At 24.2% G+C, this 27,240-nt stretch overlaps 4 protein-coding genes across 4 annotated transcripts; 3 read left to right on the forward strand and 1 right to left on the reverse strand.

Annotated features, from left to right (window-relative positions):
• LOC113561096 lies at positions 1-5,628 on the forward strand. Its single transcript, XM_026967315.1, has 10 exons — positions 1-77; positions 593-828; positions 904-1,102; positions 1,162-1,338; positions 1,410-1,669; positions 1,736-1,947; positions 2,009-2,597; positions 2,664-2,924; positions 2,992-3,191; positions 5,454-5,628. The coding sequence occupies exons 2-10, from the start codon at positions 622-624 to the stop codon at positions 5,584-5,586; spliced, it is 2,238 nt and encodes a 745-aa protein (XP_026823116.1). The 5' UTR covers positions 1-77; positions 593-621; the 3' UTR covers positions 5,587-5,628.
• A 3,145-nt stretch (positions 5,629-8,773) lies between these two features.
• On the forward strand, positions 8,774-10,896 carry LOC113548948. Its single transcript, XM_026950060.1, has 4 exons — positions 8,774-9,251; positions 10,020-10,191; positions 10,258-10,315; positions 10,407-10,896. Exons 1-4 carry the CDS (start codon positions 9,173-9,175, stop codon positions 10,632-10,634), a joined length of 537 nt encoding a protein of 178 aa, XP_026805861.1. The 5' UTR covers positions 8,774-9,172; the 3' UTR covers positions 10,635-10,896.
• Positions 10,897-14,078: 3,182 nt separating this feature from the next.
• LOC113548843 (surfeit locus protein 6 homolog) lies at positions 14,079-15,949 on the forward strand. Its single transcript, XM_026949928.1, has 4 exons — positions 14,079-14,295; positions 14,586-14,621; positions 14,689-14,766; positions 15,345-15,949. The coding sequence occupies exons 1-4, from the start codon at positions 14,187-14,189 to the stop codon at positions 15,947-15,949; spliced, it is 828 nt and encodes a 275-aa protein (XP_026805729.1). The 5' UTR covers positions 14,079-14,186.
• Positions 15,950-16,028: 79 nt separating this feature from the next.
• On the reverse strand, positions 16,029-18,316 carry LOC113561038 (autophagy protein 5). The gene is made up of 6 exons (XM_026967221.1): positions 18,161-18,316; positions 17,484-17,569; positions 16,728-16,853; positions 16,539-16,663; positions 16,276-16,476; positions 16,029-16,212 (listed from the first exon to the last, which is right to left on the reverse strand). Exons 1-6 carry the CDS (start codon positions 18,314-18,316, stop codon positions 16,130-16,132), a joined length of 777 nt encoding a protein of 258 aa, XP_026823022.1. The 3' UTR covers positions 16,029-16,129.
• Positions 18,317-27,240: the final 8,924 nt, after the last annotated feature.

Here is a 27,240-nt window from a genome sequence, read left to right on the forward strand (position 1 = left end):
ATAGTTAAATGCATTTGACATTTTTTTTTCTGCCGAAGAATACTGAAGTTCGTTAAATTTGAATGTAAATTATAAAAGTAAGTCCGCATTGCTCGGTCCTAATTGGTTTGTTTGAGGACTCTATAGTTTATATGTACTAGAAATTAGAATCAATTGAATTCTTCTTCTTCGACTTAATTACACATGAGTACATAACTGCATTTTCCATCATTATTTTAATATGAATTATGAATTTATTTTATACTAAATAAACCTATATACTCAAAGATAAGGATAAAAAAGTCGTCCTGTTTTTGTATACAGTTTGTCTAATTTTTTGTCTATAATATTTGTATATTTGTATATTTGTTTATTGATTTATGGAATAAAAATTCCTTATTTAGTACAACACACAACAATATTATATAGACGATGTTTTTGATATTCCCTCATAAGTAGTAATTTAATCAAATGTTAGCGACAAGCTTGTCCTCATTTAAATGTGACTTTATTGCTTTACAAATAACTATTATGCTACTTACTTTTGTCTTTTTGAAATCTTAAATAATATATATATATATATTTACATTGTACATTTTATTTATTATTTTAGTTGAAATAGTTTTCAAAAAACTTATCAAAATGCCTGCATATTCTTTAATTGAACTTAAGTTACGACGATACTTTTACTTGGGACATGAATATTGTATATATGTTCCTCCTGCAATTAGAACTTCATTTTCGGATCCAAAGCATCATGATGATGTTACTGGTGTAAGGATAATTGGAAAAATTGTTAAAAAAAATAAAGCTGAAGAAATTAATTCAATAGTTCCAATAATTTTAAAGGTTACTTAACATCAAGTATAGAATTATATTTTTAAAGTATTTTTTATTATTACTATTTACTTTTATTAATTATAGATTAAAAAAGAAGATAAACTTCTTGATGATCGGCTTCTGATTTTTGCATTGGCTGTATGTGCTAAATTTAATTTGAAATCATGTATAAAAATGGTTACTGATGCTTATGAAGCAATCACAAAAATATGTACAGATGGATTAAAGCTATTGATGTTTGTTAAATTTTGCACAATAGCTAATAAAATCCTTTTTGATCAGGGTAAATATTTTTGAAAATGTTAAATCTAAGAGAATAATACTTATACATTTTTTGCTTAGGTTTCTTAACCAATACGTCTAATAGTCATGGTCGTGGTTTTACCAAAGCTATGACTAAATGGTATTTAAATAGAGATCCATTATTAACTACAGAACATATAGTAAGAAATAAACGTTATGATGGTTGGAGTCATAGAGATGTGATGAAACTTATTCATATTCATTCTGACGAACCGTGTAATTTAAATTTTAAAATAATTATTACTTTTTAAGTGTTTAAATTTTTAATAATTCTAGTACATTTTTAGGTCGTATTATGTATATTGTCTATACTTTGAGTGGTATTGAAAAAGTTGAAAAATTATTTGGATCTAAAATGAAAGACGTCTGTATTGAAAATAGTGATGAAACATTTGAAAATAAACAAATGAAATTTATTTACAACTTTTTAAATCAAGTAGAAGGCATAAAACGAATGGATGTTTGTTCATTACGGTATGAAATTGAATTAAATAGATGGGGTCATGAACCCGAAGTTATACCACGAGAAATGCAAAGAAATCCCACTGTAAGTTAAATAATCCTAGTTAAAACTAATAAGTTTTATTTTTATGTAAATTAAAATTGATTTTAGATTTTAACTTCACTTGTTATGAATTTGCCATTGAAGACCATTTTGGAGAACACATTCTTTTTTGCTAAAAACAGATTATTTTGCAATTCATCATCTGAAGTAGGGCTTTGGGAATATATTTTACGCTTCAACAATACAACTTTATTAAAAAAATCACAAATACACCCAATTGAATCATTTATTGAGTATGTTAAATATTCTAGAACAGCCATGTAAGTAATAATTTTCTTTTATAAAATAATTAAAAATATATTTAAAACATAATAATTTCAGAAATATCTTGAAATTGCAAAATAATATTATGAAAAAGAAAGAAAACTCTGTAACCGAATTAATTGATGATAAGTTAAAAATATCAATAGAGTTACAAAAAGCATCAGATAATGAAGAAGTAATTATTCAATCAAATGTAGAAAATGAAGATGAATTATTAAGTGAAGAAACACAAACTCAAAATCAGAATGATCAAAAATGGAATTCAGCTTTAAGTGATAAAAACACAAAAAATCAAAAATCTACAATAAATTTAAAAAAATCAAAAAAGTTTTCAACTAAAGGTGAAAAGGAACAATCAAAACATGATCAAAAATCATTAGCTGAAACTTCATATCAAGAAAATCAAGGAGAACAACAACAAGTTCAATTAGTTGACAGTATCCATCACTTATCAACTTTAAATATCAATAGTCGACAAATTAATCCTGGATCAACAGAAGAAACAGGAGAGGATGTAATTCAGTCAAAAGATAATGATGTCAACCAAAACAAACCAAGTTTTTTGTTTTTAATAAAACCTCTACCAAAAATAGTAGACAAGTTAACAACATTTCTATCTGAAGATCTTTTGAAAAAAACTTGCGAAGTATTTATTTACAATTATTTTAATTCTAAAAATTGGAAATATATTATCTTAATATAATTTTTTTAGCTCTTAAATCCTTCAGGTCTTCAAATAATGATTGTATATGACAGTCGATTATGTATGAAAAAAAAAATGTGTGTATGTTCACGAATGCTTAGTGTACATGAAGCTATTACATTAATAACACTGTCTTTAATTTACCCAGAAAAATTAGAAAATAAACCAACTGTATATAGTTTAAATTCAAGTCCAGCTACATCTAAGGAGATTGAAATTGATTATAACCAACCTTTGACTTTTGCCTATTTAGAATCCATATTATTTAAGGTAAATTTTTATTTTAACATACAGTTTAAAAATAATCCTGCCTTATTGATTTAAATGATTCTTTTAGACACCTGATGATGGTTCAGATTTGGTTGATTCTGATAAAAAAGTTATTTCTGAAATTTATCCTCAAGCTGCATTTAAATGGGCTAGAGAACATAAAAAAAAATTTGATGTGTTTGTAATTATGGGAACTAACAAAATGAATTTAAGACTTTTTAAAAAAATTATAAAAGGATACCAAACACATTTTAAAAACCCAGTAAAGTATGTATTATTATTATTATTATTTTAAAGCATTAGATTATTAACTTATATTTATTTAATTTGTTTATCAAGAAGATGCCACAAATTTTATACTAAAGTGGTTTGATACAGGCAATTTTAATATTTTTTAAAATTTGAAATATGCTTAAACATACAAAATAACTTATAAATTTACGTAAATACTGTCAATGTTAAATAATACACAAAAAAATTTAAAAAATAACAGTTTTTCTTGGGAAAAAACTAACAAAAGCTAAGTTGTAGATGACTAAACCATTAAGTGGATATAAACTAAGCAAAATAAATTTTAAATAATTTAATACATTTTTTAAAATATATTGTATTAAATGTTCAAAAAATAAAATTTTTTCTACTAATGTTTTCATGTATATATTTATGCATATTTAAAATTTTTTAGTGCATATTTGGTTGGTTTTTAATGCATATAAATCCGCACTCTACTTATTAATAATCAGTTATTTTAAGAAGTATGAGAATTTTCAATTTTGATCTCCCGAAGAAAATACCTACTAAGTTCAATTTTCCACTAGAAACCTTTTTCAAATTTAATCTTTTAGATAATCTCTTTAAACCCCAAAATAATAAAAAGAACATAACATTATAAAATTGATACATTTTAAAATCAAATTATTACTATAATTCAAAAAATAGAACTTTTTATCGTAGAATGTAAATAAATAAATATGGTTTTAACTTTTTCAATATCATTATATCAAAAAAATTATATAATTTTAAAAAATATCAAAATAAAGAATTTAAAAAAGAATAATTTTTTATAAATTGTTTTTAAGTTAATGATTTCATCAAACAAATTTTAATAATGATTAAAGTGTTTCTCGTTTATAATGAAAATTTAGGTTTCTTAAACTTTGATTGGTTACATTTTGAGAATTATCTTATGTGGTCGCAGGGGATTTTATCATCTAACAACCCCCCCCCCCTCATTCTATATTTTAGTCTAAAATGAGCAAATAAGTACAAATTAGAATTAAACATTTTTTTCAAATAATATTATGTAATAATATTTACTTGAATTTAGAAAATTTACATGGACAATAAAACGGTTATATTTATGAGAAACATATTTTAAGAATTTTACAATTTCAAAAATGTAATAATGTCTGTAAGATCTAGCATAAGTTTAAAAGAACAATAGCCTAAATGGTTCTTACCAACACAAATAGTTCTCATAAAAAGTTTATGTTTGTAGCATCTTCTTAAGAGGACGCCACCTCCACATGTGTTGTCTCCATCTTATAAATGTAAAACATAGCAAGAACTGTTTTACGTGGGAAAGAACCGAGAAGGCTATAGTTATAAATAAGAAACAATATTTTCAATACATAAATAGGAAAACTTAAGCTATAGAATATCGTTTTTCAAGTTCAAAATTAATGGATTTTGAAACAATAAGAACTTTTTTGCAAATAATATCAATAAAATAAAAATGATATTTCACAGATAATGTTCTCAACTATATTTTATTTTGATTTTGAATTTTAACTATCACTGCAGTCTGAGTGGTTCTATCCCGCTTAAAACAGTTTTTGTTATATTTTACATTTCTAAGGAGGAGATAACAGTTGCGGGTATAATTTTTAAGCATAATATTTGCTTTTTTTTTAATAATAAACCATGGCTTGAAATTGGTTTATAACCAATCTTTGATTATTATTTTCTAACACTGTATTCATGGCCAAAAACAATAGCTTAAAAAATAAATTTATTTAATAATGACCAATATTATAGATAAACTATTAATACATTTCACTGATGCAATAATTTATAATTCTTTATTTTAAATAAGATTTGACTCATTAATGACACAAAAAATGAGTAGATTCTTATTTCTTTCACTACTAGTAAGCTAAATCCAAATTAAAACTGAGCAAATGATATATGATTGTATTGATGTCCCCAGTCTTTAATATATTTTTATATTAATCTATGTTAATAATTAGTCTTATAATTATGGTTGTGTAACATTAATTGAATCCAATATTAATTTTAACTGTTTTAGTTTGGATTTTGCACGCTTCTTTAAACTCTTTGGGTTTATGGTTCAGTTTTTTTCAATTCTTTTCAAAACTTTATTTTAACACTAATTTATGATAAATTCTGTATTGCCAAATGAAAAAACCAAAGTTCTGCCTGTTAATTCATAAACCGATTAAATACTATTTAAAAATTAATTGTAGATATCATAAGTATAAATTAATTTAAACACTTTGTATTTTTCAGAGTTATTATATTTTGTCTAAATGGAAAACATCATGAACAAATAAATCTAGGTCGAGGAAATACGTTATTTATTATTGGTTTTGATAAAAATGTTGGTAAACTAATTAATTCCTTTATAAAGGGATATTTTTAAAACTGCTACTATTAAAAATTAAAATACATAGTTATTTTAAGATTGAGATAAATTTAATAGGTATCTCATCATATTAAATTGTTATACCTATTTTATATATATATATATATTTTTTTTTTGTATAATTTATTACTTGTTATACAGTTTATAAGTTATGTACTAGAAACATAGTATTAATTATATAGTTCTATATTTTCTAACTTCTAATAAAAAAATAATGAATGTTCTAAATATGTCTAACAAGAGCTTTGAATTTATATCAATGTTGTTTAAATAGATAATGTATTTTATTAAAATAGTACAATATTAATATATAATACATTAGTATCAACTATTTTCTATAAATAATTATATTATATTATATTATTATTTTCTAATCATATTAATTATAACTATATTCTATAATTAAAATAAATATATTATACTGATAGTTGTAATGTTTTTTTTTAAATTAAATTTAAGTACTATAAAATAAAATCTTATAATAAAAATAAACAATATAATTATTAAAAATATTTGTTTTTTATTGTAGAACCAGTAAATTATTTCTTGGCTTAAGTTAATTTCTATGTAGGAAACTATTAGTGATTATTTTATAATTATGACAATTACTTTTAAATGTAAATCAAATTTACCATACCAAAATATATTTTCAATAAAATTTTGGTCATTTTTGTTAAATTGGAGGCAGTTTGAAGATAATTATTATGTATTTAATAATTATTAGATATAATATGATTTTTTCAATTAAAAAAAATGTTAATTAAAAACTAAACCTAACTCCCATATTTAATTTTATTTTTTGAATAAAGAAATTAATGTACAGTAGAATCTGCTTAATTGGGACACATTAGACGGTGACCTATTTGTCCCCATTATCTGACTGTCCCGATTAACCGAATAACTAATAAACCAATACATTTTATTTGTTCGGGACTATGCCAATCTGTCCCTATTAAGCGGTTGTCCCCTTTATGTGATGTCCCAAATAAGTGGATTCTACTGTATTGATTTTTTCTATGACATGTATTTTTTTTCTAGTCTAAAAGATAGTTTCTGATAGTAAATTGGATCTTTAAATTGTAATATTTATTTAAACATAACTTTTGACAGAGATTATTTATTTTTTTTTTAAATTCAGAAATTATTTACGGAATTTGAAAATTTTCATCAAATGTTTTTACTAGCAATTTCTAGAGATGATATAATTTTCAAAATATTTTCTTTTTTTGCTATTTATAGATTTTAGAAATTTTCAACTTTTATATTTTTTTTTCAATTTTTGTAAACAATTTTGTTTGTTAGTTAAACTGCTTGTATTATTTAATATAATATTCCTGAAAAAAATAATAGTTTTTCCTAACAAGATTTGAAAAAAAAATGTATTCATAATCTCATACTCAATTTTTATAACCATTATATTTAATACGAAAGTGGGTAAAATAAATAATGGTTTATGTGGTGTATAATAAATTTGTAGTGATTTAAAAAATATTTACCGAAATACTTAAAATATTCCACTTTTGATCAAATTGTCATATACCTTCTATTTTCAAAATATTTAGACCAACTATCAATTTATAAGATTATGTAATATTCTAGTTTTTCTTATTTGTGTTAATAATAAAATGTATAGTCAATTGTAAAACTTAATCAGTTAATAAAAGATACTTCATTAGTTGTTATAAAGAAAATTTTAAAATAACGAAAATATACATGTACTAACGCACTTCTATGTGTTTGAAATTCTAAGTTTTGTAAGAATCCTGAACATTTGAAAAATAATTTTGTATTTAAAAATTGATAGAAGACAATCAAAATCTATGGAAATGTTTTCAGCTATTTGAAGGTTAATGCTAATAGGTGAGAATTTTCTGTAGTAAAAGAATAATAAATTAAATATTAACTATTTTTTTTTATAACAAACTATAACAGTATTATAATGTATAAAAAAAATATTGTTGGTTAATTCTTAGTAAGCTGATCTTATCATTTTTTGTAGGTATGCAATAATTTATTATTGAATTTAGGATTTTAAATTTCATACATACGCCTCTATTGTAGTGACCCAGGTACACAATTATAAAATACGCTGGATATCTAAAAAATACAACAAAGGTATTTCCCAATATTTTGTTTTGATATTTATTCGATTGTGCAAAAACTATATACCTCTTTTATATATATGTTATAAATGAATGATATATGTATAAATATAAATATATTATTTATGTTTATATTATACAATAGGTATATTTATTTTTATTGACTAAATTGACTTAATTGTCTTCTAACTAGTCAGTCCTATAGTAATAATTTAATATAAATGCGTAATATTCAATGTACCTATTATAGACCTGCAAGGGCCATACATTTTTGGCCCAGTCCAGTTCAACAATTTTTTTTTCAAAGCACAGTCTGAAAATCATGCTATGCTCTTAAAGAGCCCGGTCCGGTCCAAGGATATTTTTAATAAATAACTTTATTATACCCCTTACTACTGCGTCACACTAATTACATAATATTCCGATATTCGTTATTCGTGATTCCAATGTCAAACTGTATACTTATCATTTTTATTTTACATACCGATTATTTATCATACAAAAAAAAAAACAAAAAGTGCCCAGGCGAGATGTAAAAATCCTTAAATCCTTAAAAAGTCTAATCCAACTCTGGTTAAGTCCGGCTCGACCCGGCCAAAAAGTTTTACAATAAAAAGCACAGCCTTGCTCGGCCCGAAAAGTTTTACCAAAAAAAAGCCTGGTCCATCCTTGGTTTTAATGCTTTGAGTTCGACCCAATAAGTTCTACCAAAAAAAAGCCTGATCTAACCGTTTTATTATTTTTTTAAGACCCGGTTCAGTCACAAATTTTTAGTACCTAATACCAGTAATGCCTATTAAAGTAATAACGAATAACGATTAATGTATTTGTAATATTTGTATTATGTACATTGTACAAGTACAATGATGTACCTAGTCTCTTGAAAGTTGAAAAATCAAACTCATGACTTGCACAGTGTGACCGTTTACGATAATAATACTTTGTTGATTAATATTGTTTTTCTTTTTCCATATTTTATTTTTTACTATCAAAATCAAATTATCAATACAATCACCACAACACGATTGAGATTTGAGATATTAAAATTTTAATAATTTAATATAATATTACTAATGTTTAGCGAATATAAAATATAAATATTAAATTAAATAATATTTAATAACTATTATTATTTACTCATCGTATTCTTGTCATATTGTTCCTTAATTTCCCGATCAAAGTATCCTATTTGAGTCTTCGAACATTTTATTTGTAAAATAAAAAAATGCTAAAATTATATTAAGACACCTCTGCCACTAACCATTCATAATGTATTATAATTAAAATTTTTAACAAACCTCAAATGTGAATATAGTGACTGTAGCTACTTCGTGTTCGTCACAACCGGCAGAATGCTTTTTTATCTATTATCTAGCCATATTTTTAACAAACAGTTACATAATATGCCTTCGTTGGACGGTAAAACTAACCAGTTTAGACCGTGAAGCGAGGGATACGATATTGTTGTTTGTTTTAATAATATGGGCTGTGGTCCTAGTCATTTTGGAATCTCATATTCCAGAAAGACCAAAAAGAAAAAAAACAAGCACAAAGAATCTGGTAATGTATACTAATACTTACATTATAATTTCACTTTTTACAGTCCTTAAACTACTTAGTTATTATATTGGTATTAGGATAGTATTCAATTTGAATTCTCAAAACTTTTAGATGTTTTATTTTAATATTTATGTAATATTATGTACGTGTAAGTAATGATATAAGTTTAGGGATATATGTATTTAATTAATCTATATAAACATGTATTATACTATCCAGAAAAATATAATTATAGATTTTATGAAAAGATGTTAATGTGTCATACATAATATGTTTAAGGTACCCCTATGCAATGTCTATTAATATTATTGAGTCTACTTTAATTTAATTTCAACATTGGACTAAAATACAGCATTGAATGCCCAAGAGTATAAATTATTTTGTAAAAGAATTGGTATGTGCTATGTTATCTCTGGTCAACTCTTAAATATTTATCAATATAGGCACACTAAACAGCAACGATAAAATTATTTACTTTAGATTCATAAAATGTTTTTGTAATAGATGATTTTTTTACGCACAATACAGTATATTAGAGATACAGTAGTTCCACTATATTATTTTTACAGATAAAATGACATTAGTATCCTTAGTATATAATTAAATATTATGATATTCAAAAGCATAGTTCTATAAAATAAATACATTTAAAAATTGAAAAATTCTTGTTATATAATTTGTATCGAAATAATGTATTATAATCAATTTTCAAATTTATTTACAATCAATACAATTAAAATTTTTTACTAATAATTATTTGTTTTTTAGATGATGAAAAAAGTGAGGGCAGTGCTTATGAAAATCATGTTGAAGAACAAATACAGCTGACAAGTACACCGTCTGTAAACAATTTATGTGACATGTCTGAAATGGATGATTCAAGTCCACTACATCAACGTATGTCAGGTCCACAGTCTTCCACTTCGTTATTTGTCAATCCGTAAGCAACTATTTCTTTATTCATCATTAACTATTATAGAGTACTTATACATAATTCTATGTATAGACAATTATCTTCTAGTCAACTCAATTTCTTTAGAATGTTAGATGAAAAAATAGAAATGGTAAGTGATAATCAATCTACTATACTCTCATTTTGAAAAAAAGTAATAATTATTATTATTTTCAATTAATACAATTTAATTTTTACCCTAGGGCGCAGATTATACGCAAACTATTGAAGAACAACGTTTGGAAAAAATTCATCGTACACATGCATTATTAATGGAATGGGAACGAGCACGAATACGCAATTCACCAAAACCTTGCTCAAACTCAAGATCCCGTTTTTTACGTAACCCGCGACAGCCACATTTTCGAGTTTCCCATTCAGTTGTTCAATTTGACCAAGAACAAGGTGCTTTCCATACTGAACTCATATGAAGTACAAAGTGTATTATTTATTTTAACATATTAATTGGCATTTTTATAATATTTTACATTTATCTGTAAAATATTGTAGTTATATTTTGTTGAATGGTATTAATTTATTATAGTATTAATGATGGTTAAAATAATTTAGAATAATATAAATTTTATGCAGTAATTATTTACAGTATGAAAACAAAAAGTTTGGCCATTGGTGAAAATCTAACAAAAACCGTATTTTATAAGTTTTCATCAAAGTCCTTAATGTTTTAATATAATTAAAACAATTATTTTAACTTAATTTATTGTGATGATAATGCTTGATATTTTCAGACTGATCATCATTTATTGTTCTTTATTGTATATTAATTCTCTTTATAATAATATTTTAATATTTAAAATATTGTTTAATGTTATTGATGTTAAATGTCTATAATTTTGAAAAATTGCAGCTAATATTTTACCCATAAGACTTGAAATGTGCTATAATTTAAATATTATTAATAGTTATAACTTAGTTCAGTACTGTTTTCCTGTAGTCTTTTTACCAAAGCCTATTTATTAAATAAATTAAGTGAATATTTTTAATCATTATTTAATAATAGGGAATTGGTATGTGCAATATAACATCTGACAAATTCTGTATGATGTGTATTAGAGTATAGCTGATCAACCTTTACACTTGTTATTCGATACTTTTTGAATACGGAATATACTATGCATTATTCCTAACACTTTGTTATAAAAGTTGATTTGTTTTGTTGGTCAGTATTATGTCATTAAGTTAGAAAAAACATAAAATATTAAAATTTAAAAACCTATTTATAAATTGTAAAGTACAATCACAAGAAGGCTTATTGAATTTCTGCTAGTCATTAAATATTAATAAATGAAATCTGTAAGGTTTTTGTATTGTTTACTATTGTTACTCATTATCTATTAGCATTTAATTATACACTCTAAGTGTAAGTCATTTATTAAGTAAATTGATATGTTTACTCGTAATCTAAACTATATATTATGTTGATTTGACTTCTTAAAAATTAAATATTATATGAAAAAGTAGTAAGTTTCTGATTATTTAAACGTTTTTATTTTTACTTGCAAATTCAACACTTAATTAATTATTAATCATTGTGTAATATTTATGTTTGTTTTTTTTTATATATATATATATATATGATTATTATTTATATTAATTTATTTTTACTGTGTTTTTATAAATGTAACTAATCTCAATCATAGGATTTAATGTTAAAAATTCAATTTATACCAATATTGATTTTAGTAGTATGTTTACATTTTGAGCCATAATTTCATGCACGTTTTTTCATAGTTGTATTAAATTTACCATAGCTACTTAAATTGCATATTTAACTACTGAATCTCGATTGCTTTAGTTCATTATCATCTAGTTTATTTTAATTATGATACTAAATTTGTAGCAGTTGGTATTTATTTATGCTGCATAAACAATTGTTATTAATATTGTGTCATTATGATAAATTATCTATGCCTGTGGCAAGTTAAACATTAAGGTGTTATACTAAATTACTATAAGATACAATTACAATTATTGAACTATTACATATTTTTATTAATGTATATTAAAAAAAAAAACAAAGGCTGTGAGTCAGAGTAATTTCAAGGTTTTCCTTATATTTAACATGTATTTATTAATATATGACTGATTTTTTTTTTGTCCTCTAATTTACCTATTATTGTTTTGTAAATAACAATTTTCTCTATCAAAAAAATTAAAATGTTTGTGGTTTTGTGTGAAAAATAAATTTTGTCTGGATTTGCTATTGTTTTTTTTTCTGATAACTAATATACATCAAACAAGGAGTATCTAAAAATATTTTTTGTGTGTACTTTCTACAGTGTTTATTTTTATATTTTTTTAATACTAGCTAGTATGAGTTTACTAGAAGACCACTATAAAATAACATTAAAAATATTTATATTAATGATATAGCCTTATTACTCTATTCAAATGTACTAACATTATGTTGAATAGCATAATCAATCATACATTTATAACTATATTATGTAACTATACCTACTGCAGGTAATCAACAGATGAACTAAACAGGACTATAAGGAGTTCTTAAATGTTTTCTTTTTTAATTTTGCGGTTGGATTTGGATAACACATTTAGTTTGTACCATAGAAAGATAAATAATTCCCAGTACTTTTTTTATAATCAAGAAAAACAAAGAAAATGGGAATTTTTTTGTAAATACAAAATTGATTTTTTTTTTTAAATTTAATATAAAGCTTCTCATAAGTTATTTATTTTTCAATTAAAAAATGTCATACATAATACATTTTTATTCACAATATTTACATATTTTACACAACATTACTTTATAGTTAATAATCCACAACTTTTTTTTATTTCGAAGTTGAAAATATAATACAAGGTTTCACATAAGTTCTATTTCTTATTATTCTCTATATGAAAATATTAAATATCCATACACAATTTTTTTTTATTTGAAGTTATAAATAAAACATATTATATAGAAAATGAAAAACTATTTTGTAGTCAAAATTTTACAAAATATTTTCTTTTCATGTCTTTAAGTTCTAAAAATATAATACAAGATTCGTCATAACTCATAAGTACTCCTTACTGACTCTATAGAAAAATAAAAATATATATAGACAATTCACAATTGTTTCTTATAGACACTTTAAATTCAAATTTGGACGAAATAACATAGTGTAGAAAAAACAGATTGATATGATCAAGATATAAAGTAAGGTTTGGTTTGTACATTTTTGAGATCTTTACGATATTATTTAATTGAAGAATTAAGAACTTATAAGGATCTTTAAATTAAATTTTCAAGCATTTCTACTAAATTAATAATTTTTGATCAACAATTATAAAAAGAATAAATAGCTCAAAAGGAGTTAAAATATTTTGTAAATTACACCACGTATAGAAAAGGATAATTTTTACCAAAGGTAAACATTTTTTTAGTTCCTAAGATTATTCATTTTTTTGTTCCACCAAAACAAAACAAATTAATTTTGTCAAAAATTGTATATTCGTAAAAATTTCAGTTATTCTTTAATTATTTTGTTTTTACGATATACAAACCAAGTACTAGAAATTTTACCCCTCTAAAGTACAAACTTGATTTGAAATAGATTCAATTTGATATCCAAAACCTTAAACCTCCCTCTAAATCCATAAGAGTTTTATCGACTACTTATCATGACCACATACACCAATTACATCATTGTAAAAACCATACATTCATAGCCGCGATCCATATTCCTTAATAATAAAATTAAATATTATTGTTAGAAATGGAATATTATGTTGCAGCCGCGTGAGTTGGTAAAACAAACAGTGTGTCTATTTTACTACGTAAAAAATGGTATTTTATTATATACTTGAAAAATTAACGTTGTCGACAATGGTGATAAAAATAAATGATAATAGAATACAGACCATTGAAAAATGTGTTATTCTTTTGAAATAATAAAGTTTAACAATTACTGACAACTGAATTAAAATTTATTATTTAAGACATAAATAAAAAACTAAAAATGTTGTCGTTAAACCCAGACAACGTAAAGAACCTCTTCAATAAAGAATATGATTTCGTCAGTGCCATTCTAAATCAAGTGAAATTACCGGAGCGTGTAGAAGACTCAGGTAAATTATTGTATAAACATGTGCCTTTTCAATGCCAGAAAAATATTACTATACTTCATACAAAATAATTATAAAAAAACTTATTAGTTTCGACTATCGAATGATATTAGTAACTAGTTAAATTCACTTTTTTATGTCGAGTTGTTTACACAATTAAAATTTATATTTTTTGTTTATACACAATATGAACTGTTTAAATCAATCCAAAAAATGTCATCCATCTTAAACTTGAATGCCTCTTTTGTAAATCATTCATGAAGTTTAATTTATTTCTATGTATACTTTTTCAGATTCAGAAGAAAGTGATAGTGATAAAAAAATCAGAAGTAAGCTTTGATCAGTTTTTTTTGTTGTATATTTTAACTATGTTTTTGACAGTTTGATTTTTTTTAGAGCCAATACTGGCAAGCGACGAAATAAATAGAGCCCAAAGTTTAGACGAACTACATACAAGACTTGCTGCGATAAGAGGTAAGAAATATTATTTACCTTAGAACTTAATTTATTATGCCATTTATTTTTTTCAAAAAATATATCTTTATATTCTAAAAAACTATTATTTTGATTTTAAATGTAAGTTAGTACAGTACCATTTGTATTAAAATGTTCAATCCAAACTATAAAACTTGCTTTTTTATCAATAGTGTCCTCTTTGTGAACATTATTCTAGTTACTTGTAATAATTGCATACTGATTCAAATATACAGTAGCACCAAAGCATGTAATATTTCAAATTAAACTTGTGGATATTTTAAAATGGTTTTTATGGTGAAATATTTTGTATAGCAGTATCTTCAAATTTATTTACTTTACTGTTTGTAATAATTTTTGTGTTACATAAAAAAAAAAATATTAGTTGTCACTAGTCAGGTTCATATATTTAGTAATATCCAGTGGCAAGTAAAATAACTAAAGTTTTAATTAACACTACTACTGTAATGAGTTAAATCCAATTATTTTATAATATTACAAATTAATAGTGTTATTAATAAAATATCATTTACATATTATCATAACTAAATATATGCTTTTTTTTCATTTTTATTTAGAAAAGAAATATACATACCGAGGAAAAATAATTAAAAACAAACTTCAAAATAAAATTAAGAGAAAAAAAAAGATACATGAAAAAATTAAAGGTGAAAAAAAATCTGAAGACACTGTTGAAAAATCGAATGAAAAATCTTCCAAAGTAAATGGCACTAATAGCAAGGCTAAATTAGTATTCAATCGAATAAATTTCTTAGGAGAACAAACCGAAATCGCTCCACCTCCAACAAGTACAAATGCAAAAGTGGCTTTAGATGAAATTAAAACAAAGCAACAAATGTATAATGAACTAGAAAAGTCTGGTGAAAGTGATAAAGCTAAAGAATTGAAACAACGTGATGCTTGGAATAACGTCTTGGCCAAAGCTGAAGGGGTAAAAGTTAAAGATAATGTGGAATTGTTAAAAAAAACCATTGCTAGAAAAGATAGACAGAAAAAGGTTAGTAAAACAAAATGGGAAGAAAGAAAAAATACTCTAGAAAAGACCAAGAAAGAAAAACAAGATAAACGTACAAATAATTTATTGAAAAAGAAACAAGAAAAAAAGGAAAAAATAAAAAAGAAGGCTATAAAAAAAGGCCGGTTTGTGCCTGGCATAAATTAATAAAAAATGTTTTTAAGTATGTAAAAAATTGGTGATCTTATTAGAAATTATAGAATTATCAATATTATTTCACAAGTTTTTTTAACACATTAATATGTATATTAACATATATTAATATATTATATATTTTATATATTAATTGTTATATATATATATTAAATAACAACTAAATGTAAAAAATTATCCAAGGTAACTCATGTGTTCACTCATCCATTGAACTGGCGTTTCATGAGGTATGCAAATGCCATGAGTAAAAATTTTAGCTGAAAATAAATAATATATTTTTAATATCACAACAAGCTTGAAAATATTATAGACAAACTTACGGTTATCTACTGATGGATAATTAAGTTTTATCAGTTCTCCCAAAGTCATATGGTTTCCATCTTCTGAAACTGGCTTAACTAATGTTTGTGTCATAACTGATGATCCTGATCGATAAAAATGTACAGGTATATGTTTAAAATAACTGCCATCAGATGGTTCCATTAGTTTTTTATTCTCTGACCAAAACTGATCAAATTTATCTAAAACATAGTATTGTATTATTTTACCAAATATAATATATTTAAAAAAAAAAACTATTCACCATTAAGTAGTCCAGTCCATAATTGATTGTGTTGATGTCGCTGCATAGTTGAAAATACTTGACTTCTGTGTTTTAGCATATCAGCTTCTTTCATTGCTGACATAAAATTAGATTCTACAGATTCACTAAAAAAAAAAGTTATAATTTTTTTTTTTTTTTGCACATATTTATCAGTAGTTAATTTTTTACCGGCATGAGCATCTCAGTATTTGATTTTCAGGAAAATTATCAAAGTGAACAGTTATTTGCCATGGTAAATCAACTTGTTTATCATCAATTGTAAAGAGATCATAAAGAACACCAATAGGATTATTCCTACTATAAATTATAACTAAATGTTATAAAAATATTAACTTCTAATATAAAGTTATAGTTGTCATATTGTAAATAATAAATATAATAAAACTGTACAAAATAAAAATATTATTTGCATTTAATCAGTAACATTGCTGAAATGAGAAAAAGATTTTCATTAGATAACTACTATATATGTGAAATAAGATAGTTTTAGATAAGTTTATGTTGTCATTAAACTATTCAATCACCACTAATCCAACTACAACAACAATAATAAAGAATAATGTATTAATTCAAACAACCCATGCATAATGCTATGTAACAGTGTAAAATTTTAAAATTTAAATTGTTAAAAATGATTTGGTTCATAAAAATATGATCCATGACTCATAAGTTAATACATTTTGCAACAGTTACATTGTTTATAAAAAAAATTAATAGTTAATTAATTCAAATGGGTTAGCTGGTTTTAGGGCAAGATTGGCACAACACCTAGTTAACTCTGTAACTAGATAATAATAGTTGAAGATATATATTTACTTCAAAGTTATGACATTGTTTTGAATCTTGATGATAGTAAAACATAATCATAATATGCAAGCAAATTGAAATTTTTCTATTTAAATTAGTATTAATACAATAACTTACCATTTTAATGGAATATTTTTAAATTCTAACCACATTTCCATTTCTTGTTTTTCAGGATCCACATGCTTCACAAAATGTTTTTTTACCTTAGGAAATATAATTTAGATTTCAATAAATTACATTTATTATACTAGCTAATAGTTTGTTTGTATAATGTCTGCTACATAAGGCTATTATTTCATGATATTATGATAGTATAATAGTGTAAAGCTAATATTTCTAGCTCCATGTAAATAGAACCAGCTTTGTTTTTAAATGAAAAATCTTCTAAATTATTGTTTCAATTCAAGATAGATTAATAAGATAAGGTTCTATTTTTTGAGCTATTTATTTTTCTTGCTATCTTGAATTAAAATATTAAGCTCTTGAAGACCGAGTAAATTTGTATTTATACTGACTATGAATTTACTTACAATAATAATAATAATAAAAAGTCAAAATTGGTACAAAATATGGGTTAAAACTACTGGGAGAAATTAAAAATAATATTTTTTCAGAATAATCTCCGTAACTAATACAACCAAGTATATTGCTATATTGATTCTCAAACTATAATACGTCCATGGTCATAAAAAAACACACACACACCTACCATTGAATGACTACCATGGTTCACAACAATAGCATTCAATTGGTAAATATAAATCAAATCACATTGATATTTTTCAAAAACTTACTTTATCACAGACCAACGGAAAGTAACTCATTCTGGGTACCATCAAGTAAAACGGCTCTGGATTCTGTATACCATGAATTTCTTGTTCATCCAATTGAAAACATACAGGTAACTTCCCATTCCATAAATAGTGAAGAATTTCCGTATCGTTTGCCATTGGAAACGAAACGGTTTTAATGGATCATTCAACAGAAATTTAAATTACGACGTCTTCTATAACGCGGGGTTAGTATTGTTAATTATTTAGTACCTATTTACATTTTGTAATTTTCTAAAACTAATACCTAATCTAGTACAACTCTACTATAGTTGTATTATAGATTGTCCAGTTAGGCGCATTATCACTAATTAGTGCATTATCTTTACCACTTCAGCCGCCTCTTAATGCAAATAGTCTAGATAACATCATATAAACAACAACAGCTGTGTTAGTACGTAGTATCACAGAACAATGTATTATGGCACATTGCTAAAAAAAAAATCAATATTAAAATAATAATAATAATTAATAAATATATTAATAATTTTAGATGGTAATAAAATAATACTATATTACGATATAATAAATATAATATAATATTTTAGGTATCTGTGATTATATGTACCTATTACATATTTAAGATATTTAAAATCGTCCCATCATGCTACCAGTACGAATAGTACGATTTACGACTTGATTAATATCACCATTAGACAATATTGATGACAAGTTACAACTGAAGAAATATAGATTATTAGATTAATAATAAAATGCCTATAACTAGTATTTATTTTTATATTCTTATATTACTTACGTTCGTGCTAAGAATAAAGGAATTCATTTGCAAAAGTTATTATTCTCATATCAAAGTCGACCTATTGTGGTCCATGATGGTTAAATCAATTTAATCGATGGTAGGTACCTACATTGAAAATTGAGCAAAATACTTTGTAAGATCTATAGAGTGCAGTTACTTGGGTATTTAGGCATATGGCTATGAATAGTATAGGTACAGACTACAGACTACAGAGGAATAGAAATTTGTCATCCAGAGTTCATTTAACGCAAATTTGCAATTTAAAAATAGATCCACGCGTAGATTTATCAATACATTATTATTATATATGGTAGGTCGGTAGGTGATGAAAATTATATTTCATATGTAGATATAGCTTACCTCGGCCATGGTAAGCCGTAGATGTACGGTTTATGTACACAGAACGGAAAACCATCACTGCAGTCTTCTGTTTTTAACATAGTTATAGCGTCAAAGCGAATTTGCATTCAGTAGAATTAATTTTTAGCAATTATTGTTCTGTTAGCTTTAATATATTATATTAGAGTGAATTGAAAAAAAAGAGATCAAACTTATAAGTATCGACGTTACAGTCTTGCAGATATTTGTTATCCCTGGTCTTTTTTGTTACCTATATGATATCTTAATTTATAAGCCAGTTATGAACAACCATGTAGTAAACTATATGGAGTATACTTAAAATGGCACACTTTTCATTTAACAACTGTTATGTGATAGCATATATAAGTAGGTGCACGTTTTTGGAATATTGTTATGATGTTGTTTTCCTATTATGCATATTATGTAAATTGCAATTTTCGAAAGTTTTCATTTTTTTAAAGTTATATAAGCAATTAAAAATTTTAATATATGTGTTTCTTTACCCCATGGCTGGGGTAAAAAGGCGCATACTTTTATGTATATATAAAAACTATTAAAATAAATTGAAAATTGGTTATGACAATTTTATTCATTATTTATAAATAAATTAACTGTGTATAAAACAAATTAAATTAAAACAATATAAACTTAAATAACAGTTATATTTATAGCGATATTCATTAAACCATTTTATCCCAATATGATTTTTTGCATAAATAGTAGGTATTGTAGTAAATTTAATAGCTATAGGTATCATATAAATATTTTACTAGTATTGACGTATAGTATTTTACGTCTAAACGTACACAATAGTGTTATTGGTACTAGTGGCAAGTATTTGCCATTAGCTTTCAGCACCTAGACTATTAGAGAACATATCATTTGCACGTGTAACCGATTATAACTCTTTTTGGCGAATATCGTTTAATTGGTACTATATAAGTGCAAGTTAATCTTAATTATATGCCATTATTGCCATTTAACTTTAATTACAAGGTACATATCGTAGGGTATGTATATAGGCTAGTGGCGGATCCAGAGGGGGCGATTGGGGCGATCTCAAAAAAAAATAGTTTAAGTTCCTGATTTTAGTTTTTGACGTAATTATACTTTAAGTGTAACAAAATTATAGTGATATATTTTTTTATTACTATTATCCACTATAAAAAATATTTTTTTTTATTCTGTACGATACTGTGGAATGTAACATATGTATATATGTACCTATAAATAAATACTTTATCAAAATTAATGTGTGCCCTTTAAAAATCGCCTCCCCTGTTATCTTGGTCTGGATCCGCCCCTAATATAGCTAGGCTATCCTTCTTTGAACTAGTTAATGTGTGTAATGTGCAGGCAAAAGTTATCAGATGTGCCTATGCGTTTTTAATTGTATATATTTGTATTTAAAACAAATTTTAATCATTTGACATTTCACAATTCATATTACTCTTAATATACAAAATACTAACTTTTGAATTGGTTAGGACAGTTGCGTCATATGGTTATTATATGGTTGCTATAACAGTATAACTATTTAATATTTGTATATCTACATCAATTTCATATGTTTATATTTGAATTACTAGTTTATTAAAGTTGCAAATTGTAATAACTATATGAAGTAATGATGCAAGTTGCAGGTTTGACTATAATTGTTCAACTAATTCATTTTAATTAAACACATTGTTTGACACAACTAAAATATTTATTACATGCACCAAGTACCAATTACAAACTTTTCAACTATTTACCATAACCAATCTTTTTTTATTGTAGATTTTAAGCGGAGTGATGAATATAAATTAATTTTACAATGATATATGTGTTTTTTTTTGTGTGCTAATAGAATGTATTATCATCAATATAGGGAACGGATTTAAATGTAAATTGCTTTTCAAACACAAAGTTCATTTGATACACCAAGGAATTAAAAAACTTAACTTTTATTTTGCTTTTTTGGCATTTTCTACAATTTTAAGACTTTTTTGCTTTTTGAAGCAAATTTTATGTTTTAATTCATTTTTAAATAGGATAAAATTTGATAAAAATTAATTAACACCCGATAATACAGTGCTATTATGAATCACAAGGTAAAAGTGTATAACCAATGTATATCTATATTCAAAGAAAAAAAAGATAGGCGGAGAACTAGAAGATGAGAAAAATGATACTAATAATTATACATAAAAATAAAAATTTATGTAATCAAACAAATTTTTTCAATATTAAAAATAAATTTTAAGAGCATTTCTTAAACAATTTTCTGTTAGGTAGATATATAAGTGCGTTAAATCGTATTTTTTAATAAGTCATTCTTCTTGTTTTGTTAAGCATTTAAATCATTTTCCTTATGATAACATATCAAGTTTAGTTTTGTACTTTTGTGGGCAACAAAAATTTTTTGATTTTCAACTTTGGGGTTTTTTTCTAGTAAAAAATTAGATCTAGTTGGTATTTTTTTGAATAGGAGAGGCCAGAGTGTATATAATAATAAAAACATATACATTGTCACAATTTTATTTTATATACATTTGAAGTTCAATTTTTTACAAAATTTATCAAAATAACGAAAATTACAATTATTACAAGTATTGTTTAGATCTTCAATTTTTATATCTAATATTTTAAAATTTAGTATATATGCAAATTATTACTCATATTGTTATATCGAACTAAAAAAATTTAAAAATGCACATACACAATTATATTTTTTATAAATATTTGTAGATCAAATTTCGATGAAACTATAAATTTTTTAATCATGAAATATGAATAAATATAGATGCTATAATTGTTTAATTATATAATTCTATTATCTACATTATTCGTGATGGCCGATTTGAGACTAAAACTTTTGCGTATATTATTAATTTTATTATACGCAATAGAATTTTCATATAACATATAATATGTTAATTAATTTTAAGATATTATTAGGTATTTTATTATTATATAATAATAAATAATAGGTATATATGATCATTAATTATATTTACACTGCAGTTTTTTGCGGTATATTTACTGTACTAATAAGTGTTATAATATGATATATAATAGTTATTCACTTTTTAGTTAATAACAATAATAATTGTTAAATACGAGTACTATATAATAAAATAATAAATTTAATGTTATTTTGAAAAAATGTTATCATTTAATAATACTATACTAAGTACAATAAATTAATTTAATATAGCTATATATAATATATATATATATTATTAAAAAACATTTATCATAAAATAATATATAACCTCTTTTATTACCTATAAGGTTATAGGTTAATAATAAAGCTATTAAAAGCTGCTTATTATAATAGCACTATACCTATAATAGCCATTAAACTGGCAGACCTTCTCTGCTTATAGAATTGTTTTTCGTACATTAAATACAATGATTTATTGTTGAATTCAAATTTAACACATCCATTACACGCAGTGACCCACTTGACATCTATATAATGTACCTACATAGCAGATTGGTATATCAACTTATATTCACTTTTTTTTAGTTGCTCCTGATTATATTAATATAAGTACCCACCTACTGTGGATTTTCAACAATGTATTATTGTTACTTACATACCTAGCTATATGCCATATACAAGCAGTAAAAGTCTAAATATTTTATTTTTGACCCCACTGAAAAGTAAGAATGCCTATCAATATAAAATATACTATTTAGGTTTAATTTGTTAAATATTTACCATACATACAGATTACAGACACTCTATAGCTCAATATTATATAGATTAATTATTGCATTTATTCTACTATATATATATATACTACTATAATTATATAATAGTACCTACCTTCAGAGTTTATGATATAAAAAAGAAACTTATCTGTTTGAACACAACTAGTGTATGCCATCAATATAATATGGTGATGTGATATTATGATTATTATAAATTATAACAATTATATAATATAATATTGTAAAATAAAATCTATACATGCAAACGATGCAGTCCTTACTCTGTTCTGTAGAATATATCACATGCATATATATATGGGTACAAAAATGTACAATGTGTCAACGTACAATATAAATTTGATCATTATAAAATAACTATTATAACCTAATGCCTATATACATATATACTATATAGTATATATAGGCAGTATATAGCTTTAGCTTATATATATCTTAAATAGTTTATAGTCTTGGGGTATAGTAGGATATGTATACATGATGTTGAATTATTTACCCGTAAATCGGAAATTGAATGTTATACAACATAATTATTATAATATATTTCGCTGATGATAATTGCTGACTGCTGTAGTATACCTATAAATATTATAACGATAATTTATATTATATATAATATAAATCTTATATATATATATTAAACTATGTTGTAGCAACATACATAATAAATATATGTCTCTAATATATAACTATATATATTAACCCAGAAGTATTCAAACATTTCAAACTGTGCGTCGCGACTCCTATAAGGATTTCGCAGGATTGGGAAATAGGAGATGAGTTAAAGAACCGGAAACTAAAAAGAATAAAAAAATATCGATAAAATGTAAACGTTTATATATAGAACTAAGATTTGTACATATTATGAAACATACACAATAAGTTCGTCCACCTCACTATAAATTCTATCACACATAGAAATACTAATGTTGATTTAACTCTTAACAATATTGTTGACAGTGTAGTTATCAAATTATACAAATATTATATTTGAATTAACATCAAGAGGAGTATTAATATAGTTATTTTCAATTTAATCGTGTTAATATAAAACCTTAATACATTCAAAATAACATTAAATTTAATTGCCTTAGCAATTATAGTTCGTTTTAACTATCAATTAAAATGTTCATTTTGACTTCGAGATTTGAGTTGAAATTAGCAATACGTTGTAATAGTTTATTTTTTTTTTTAATTTGTATTTATGAAGCATAAAATATTTTATTTCATTTTTTCTATATTAACTATTTATTTGTAAATTAATTGTTTAAAAAATAAATTGTTTGATAATACAGTCGAGTCATGATAACTCAGAAGTTGAAGGGAGATAAAAATTCGCTTCGAGATATGTATTATTCGAGTTATCTAACTCGAATTTATATTAATTTATTATGTATAATTTATATTTCTTGGATCTGGGGGAATAAAAAAAAATTCGAGTTGTCAAGTTTTTCGACTTATCGAGGTTCGATTTATCGCGACTCGACTGTAAATAATTATTAATACATTATAAAATAATTTAAATACGTAATAAACCTAACCATTATAACCATTGTTATTTTGTCATTATTCCTCACCCAAATTTATTTGGTAAATACTTTTTTCCGTACCTATACTAATTTGGGAGCCGTAAAAATATTGTGATGACACGAAAAGGAGCCGTAGTGGGATGAAAAAGTTTGAATACCTCTGTATTAACCTATAATATATCTATATAGGTGACCCAGCTGGCAAACGTTATTTATTGCCGATAATTCATTTTTATATTTTAAATACAATATATAGTTAAGCCGGAAAACGTTTTTTTGAGAATAGTTCAGAGTATTTTTGTCACCATGTTCTGCCCATATATTAAACTTTAACAAATGCATGGATATGGTCGCGAGTTCATACAATAATCCCATAAAAAAACCAATTTCAATTTTTCCCGAATTTTTTCAACTCTCCAAACAACTTTTCCAATTTTTCTTTCCGTAAAAACCTTAACGAAAATTAAAAAAAATTATAGTTTTGAAATCTAATAGCATATTGGTTTCAACTTAACGTATTATATATATACTTACGTTGCAGAAAATAGTATTAAAGTTCACAAATTTGTGGAAAATTTCACTCTGGGCCCAACCTCCCAACAATTCTGTTTTCGAAAATTTAATTTTAATTTTAATATCTACTAAAGTTTTACATAATTTTAAATCATAATAATCATTAGTATATATATTTGTATATAATATTATATTATTCTGCATGGTATAATTATACACGTATATAAACGAAACATAAATCGTTTTATAAACATATGGAACCGAATCAATAAACGATGATAGCGTATATGTTCTATATACAATACTAATCCCGCATACACAAATATGAGTACATGACAATATAATGTACATACTGCGTAACTATACAAAATGAGTTATTATTATTATAGCCATTATTCTAGGTATATAATATGTAGGACTATATAGTGCGGTGGAAACTATATTTTTGTCCTGTGGCGCCGGCCGTGATGGCGTTGTGGTTTCGTCAATCCCAATGAACTTTGAAAATAATCCATATAATATAATAGGTATACAATATGGTAAAAAAAATAATTTTTGAAATGAACGCGCACAGTGTAGACCGCACTAGTCCAATCCGTAGTCTAGTCCATCTGCAGTTTTTAGATTATATATATGATGCACTTTTACCAACAAACAGCTAGCATTTCGTTTATACAATTATATACATATAGGATATACAACATCGACATATAGGTATATATACAGTATGTTCCCAATAAGAGGTACATCTTAATATTTCAGTTGGATGATCTTATTGTATATTGAAATGGGTTTATCACAGAATGAAAGAAAGTACTTAAATACAAATTTTCAGATATATATGTAAAATTTTTAACCCTTTCGATACACTCATGGGCAATATACAACTTACTTTTTTTGAATGACAACACTAATTTTTTTACAGATTTGGATTGAGTATTTTTTTCTAAACAATTTTTACATAAAAAGTTTTTTTCTAATTACAAAATTGGTAAAGTTTATGGTCTAATGAATTTTTTATTATTTACGATTTAGGAACAATCTGTTTTTGAAGAGATTTTAAATAATATGTTAAACTTTCACTCAAAAATCAAAATAATATTTTCGATTATTTTAAATATTTGTTTTTAAACAGAAATAAGAGTATAAAACATAAATAAACATACTTATTACCTATTTGTTTTTATAATGTACTGTTTTTTTTCCATTTATAATACCTATATGTACATCCGAAATATAAGGTAGCTATAATAATAGCTAAATATGAAGATATATAATAATGAAAATAATTATAAAAATGTAAATTATATATTACGTGCTACTTGTATTTTGTTTTTTAAGTCTTCGGCATTTAAAATCGTAGTATGTACTTTTTTCTAATTATTTTATTTTAATTATGGATGACATATTACCTATTATATAGTAAAGTAAATAATAATATATACAAATTAATTATTACTAATATTACTATATAATAATTCATAGATACATATGACATACACAATTTGGGGAAGAATTCTGGAAGTAAATTAGATCTAATTTAGTACTTAAGGAGATCAAAAGTAAAAATCTATTTTTTTAATAATAATCTGAAGGAAACTGGATTTTTTTATGCGCTATATAGACCAAAACTACAGTTTTTAACAATAAATTCATATCTTTATTATTTTGTAATTTTTTATTGTAACTCAAAAACGAATAACCTTAATAATACTTGATATTTTTACTAAATGATTATATGTCATATAGCTATAGCGTTTTCAATACATGGTATAGTTTTCAAAATATTTTATATGACTATTTATATGTATAGACAATTGAAAAAAAATGTCAGATAAGTTTTAAAAATATAATACATTATTCCTCATAATAGTGTAGTTCATACTGCTGCGGGAATAAAAAAAATTAAAAATATAAGAGTAATATCAACATTATTTTTCATGGCATTAAAGCTCAAATTTTTGATGAAATGATGATTATATATATTTAAATGATAAAAAGTATATACCTATAACGATTATGATATGAGTATATTCATTATTTTGTTACAATTTAAAAATGTTATTCGTGGAATTTGCTTTTACGTAAGTTTATATTTATTTATTGTCTTATTATTATCTTGATTTGTGTTCATAAGCTGACTGACTGATCTATCAACGCGC

This window comes from Rhopalosiphum maidis, chromosome 4, assembly GCF_003676215.2.
Source record: "Rhopalosiphum maidis isolate BTI-1 chromosome 4, ASM367621v3, whole genome shotgun sequence".
In the NCBI taxonomy this organism is placed as follows: Eukaryota; Metazoa; Arthropoda; class Insecta; order Hemiptera; family Aphididae; genus Rhopalosiphum; species Rhopalosiphum maidis.

Bases quoted from the DNA above. Each gene is read 5' to 3' on its own strand.
- LOC113561096 (XM_026967315.1), top strand. From the start codon at position 622: ATGCCTGCATATTCTTTAATTGAACTTAAGTTACGACGATACTTTTAC. The intron at 1,103-1,161 runs GTAAATATTTTT...TTTTTTGCTTAG, and splicing joins TAAAATCCTTTTTGATCAGG to GTTTCTTAACCAATACGTCT. The intron at 1,948-2,008 runs GTAAGTAATAAT...TAATAATTTCAG, and splicing joins AAATATTCTAGAACAGCCAT to AAATATCTTGAAATTGCAAA.
- LOC113548948 (XM_026950060.1), top strand. From the start codon at position 9,173: ATGGGCTGTGGTCCTAGTCATTTTGGAATCTCATATTCCAGAAAGACC. The intron at 10,192-10,257 runs GTAAGCAACTAT...TTCTATGTATAG, and splicing joins ACTTCGTTATTTGTCAATCC to ACAATTATCTTCTAGTCAAC. The intron at 10,316-10,406 runs GTAAGTGATAAT...TTTTTACCCTAG, and splicing joins TAGATGAAAAAATAGAAATG to GGCGCAGATTATACGCAAAC.
- LOC113548843 (XM_026949928.1), top strand. From the start codon at position 14,187: ATGTTGTCGTTAAACCCAGACAACGTAAAGAACCTCTTCAATAAAGAA. The intron at 14,622-14,688 runs GTAAGCTTTGAT...GATTTTTTTTAG, and splicing joins TAGTGATAAAAAAATCAGAA to AGCCAATACTGGCAAGCGAC. The intron at 14,767-15,344 runs GTAAGAAATATT...ATTTTTATTTAG, and splicing joins AAGACTTGCTGCGATAAGAG to AAAAGAAATATACATACCGA.
- LOC113561038 (XM_026967221.1), bottom strand. From the start codon at position 18,316: ATGGCAAACGATACGGAAATTCTTCACTATTTATGGAATGGGAAGTTA. The intron at 16,664-16,727 runs GTAAAAAATTAA...TTTTTTTTTTAG, and splicing joins ATACTGAGATGCTCATGCCG to TGAATCTGTAGAATCTAATT. The intron at 16,477-16,538 runs GTGAATAGTTTT...ACTATGTTTTAG, and splicing joins ATGGACTGGACTACTTAATG to ATAAATTTGATCAGTTTTGG.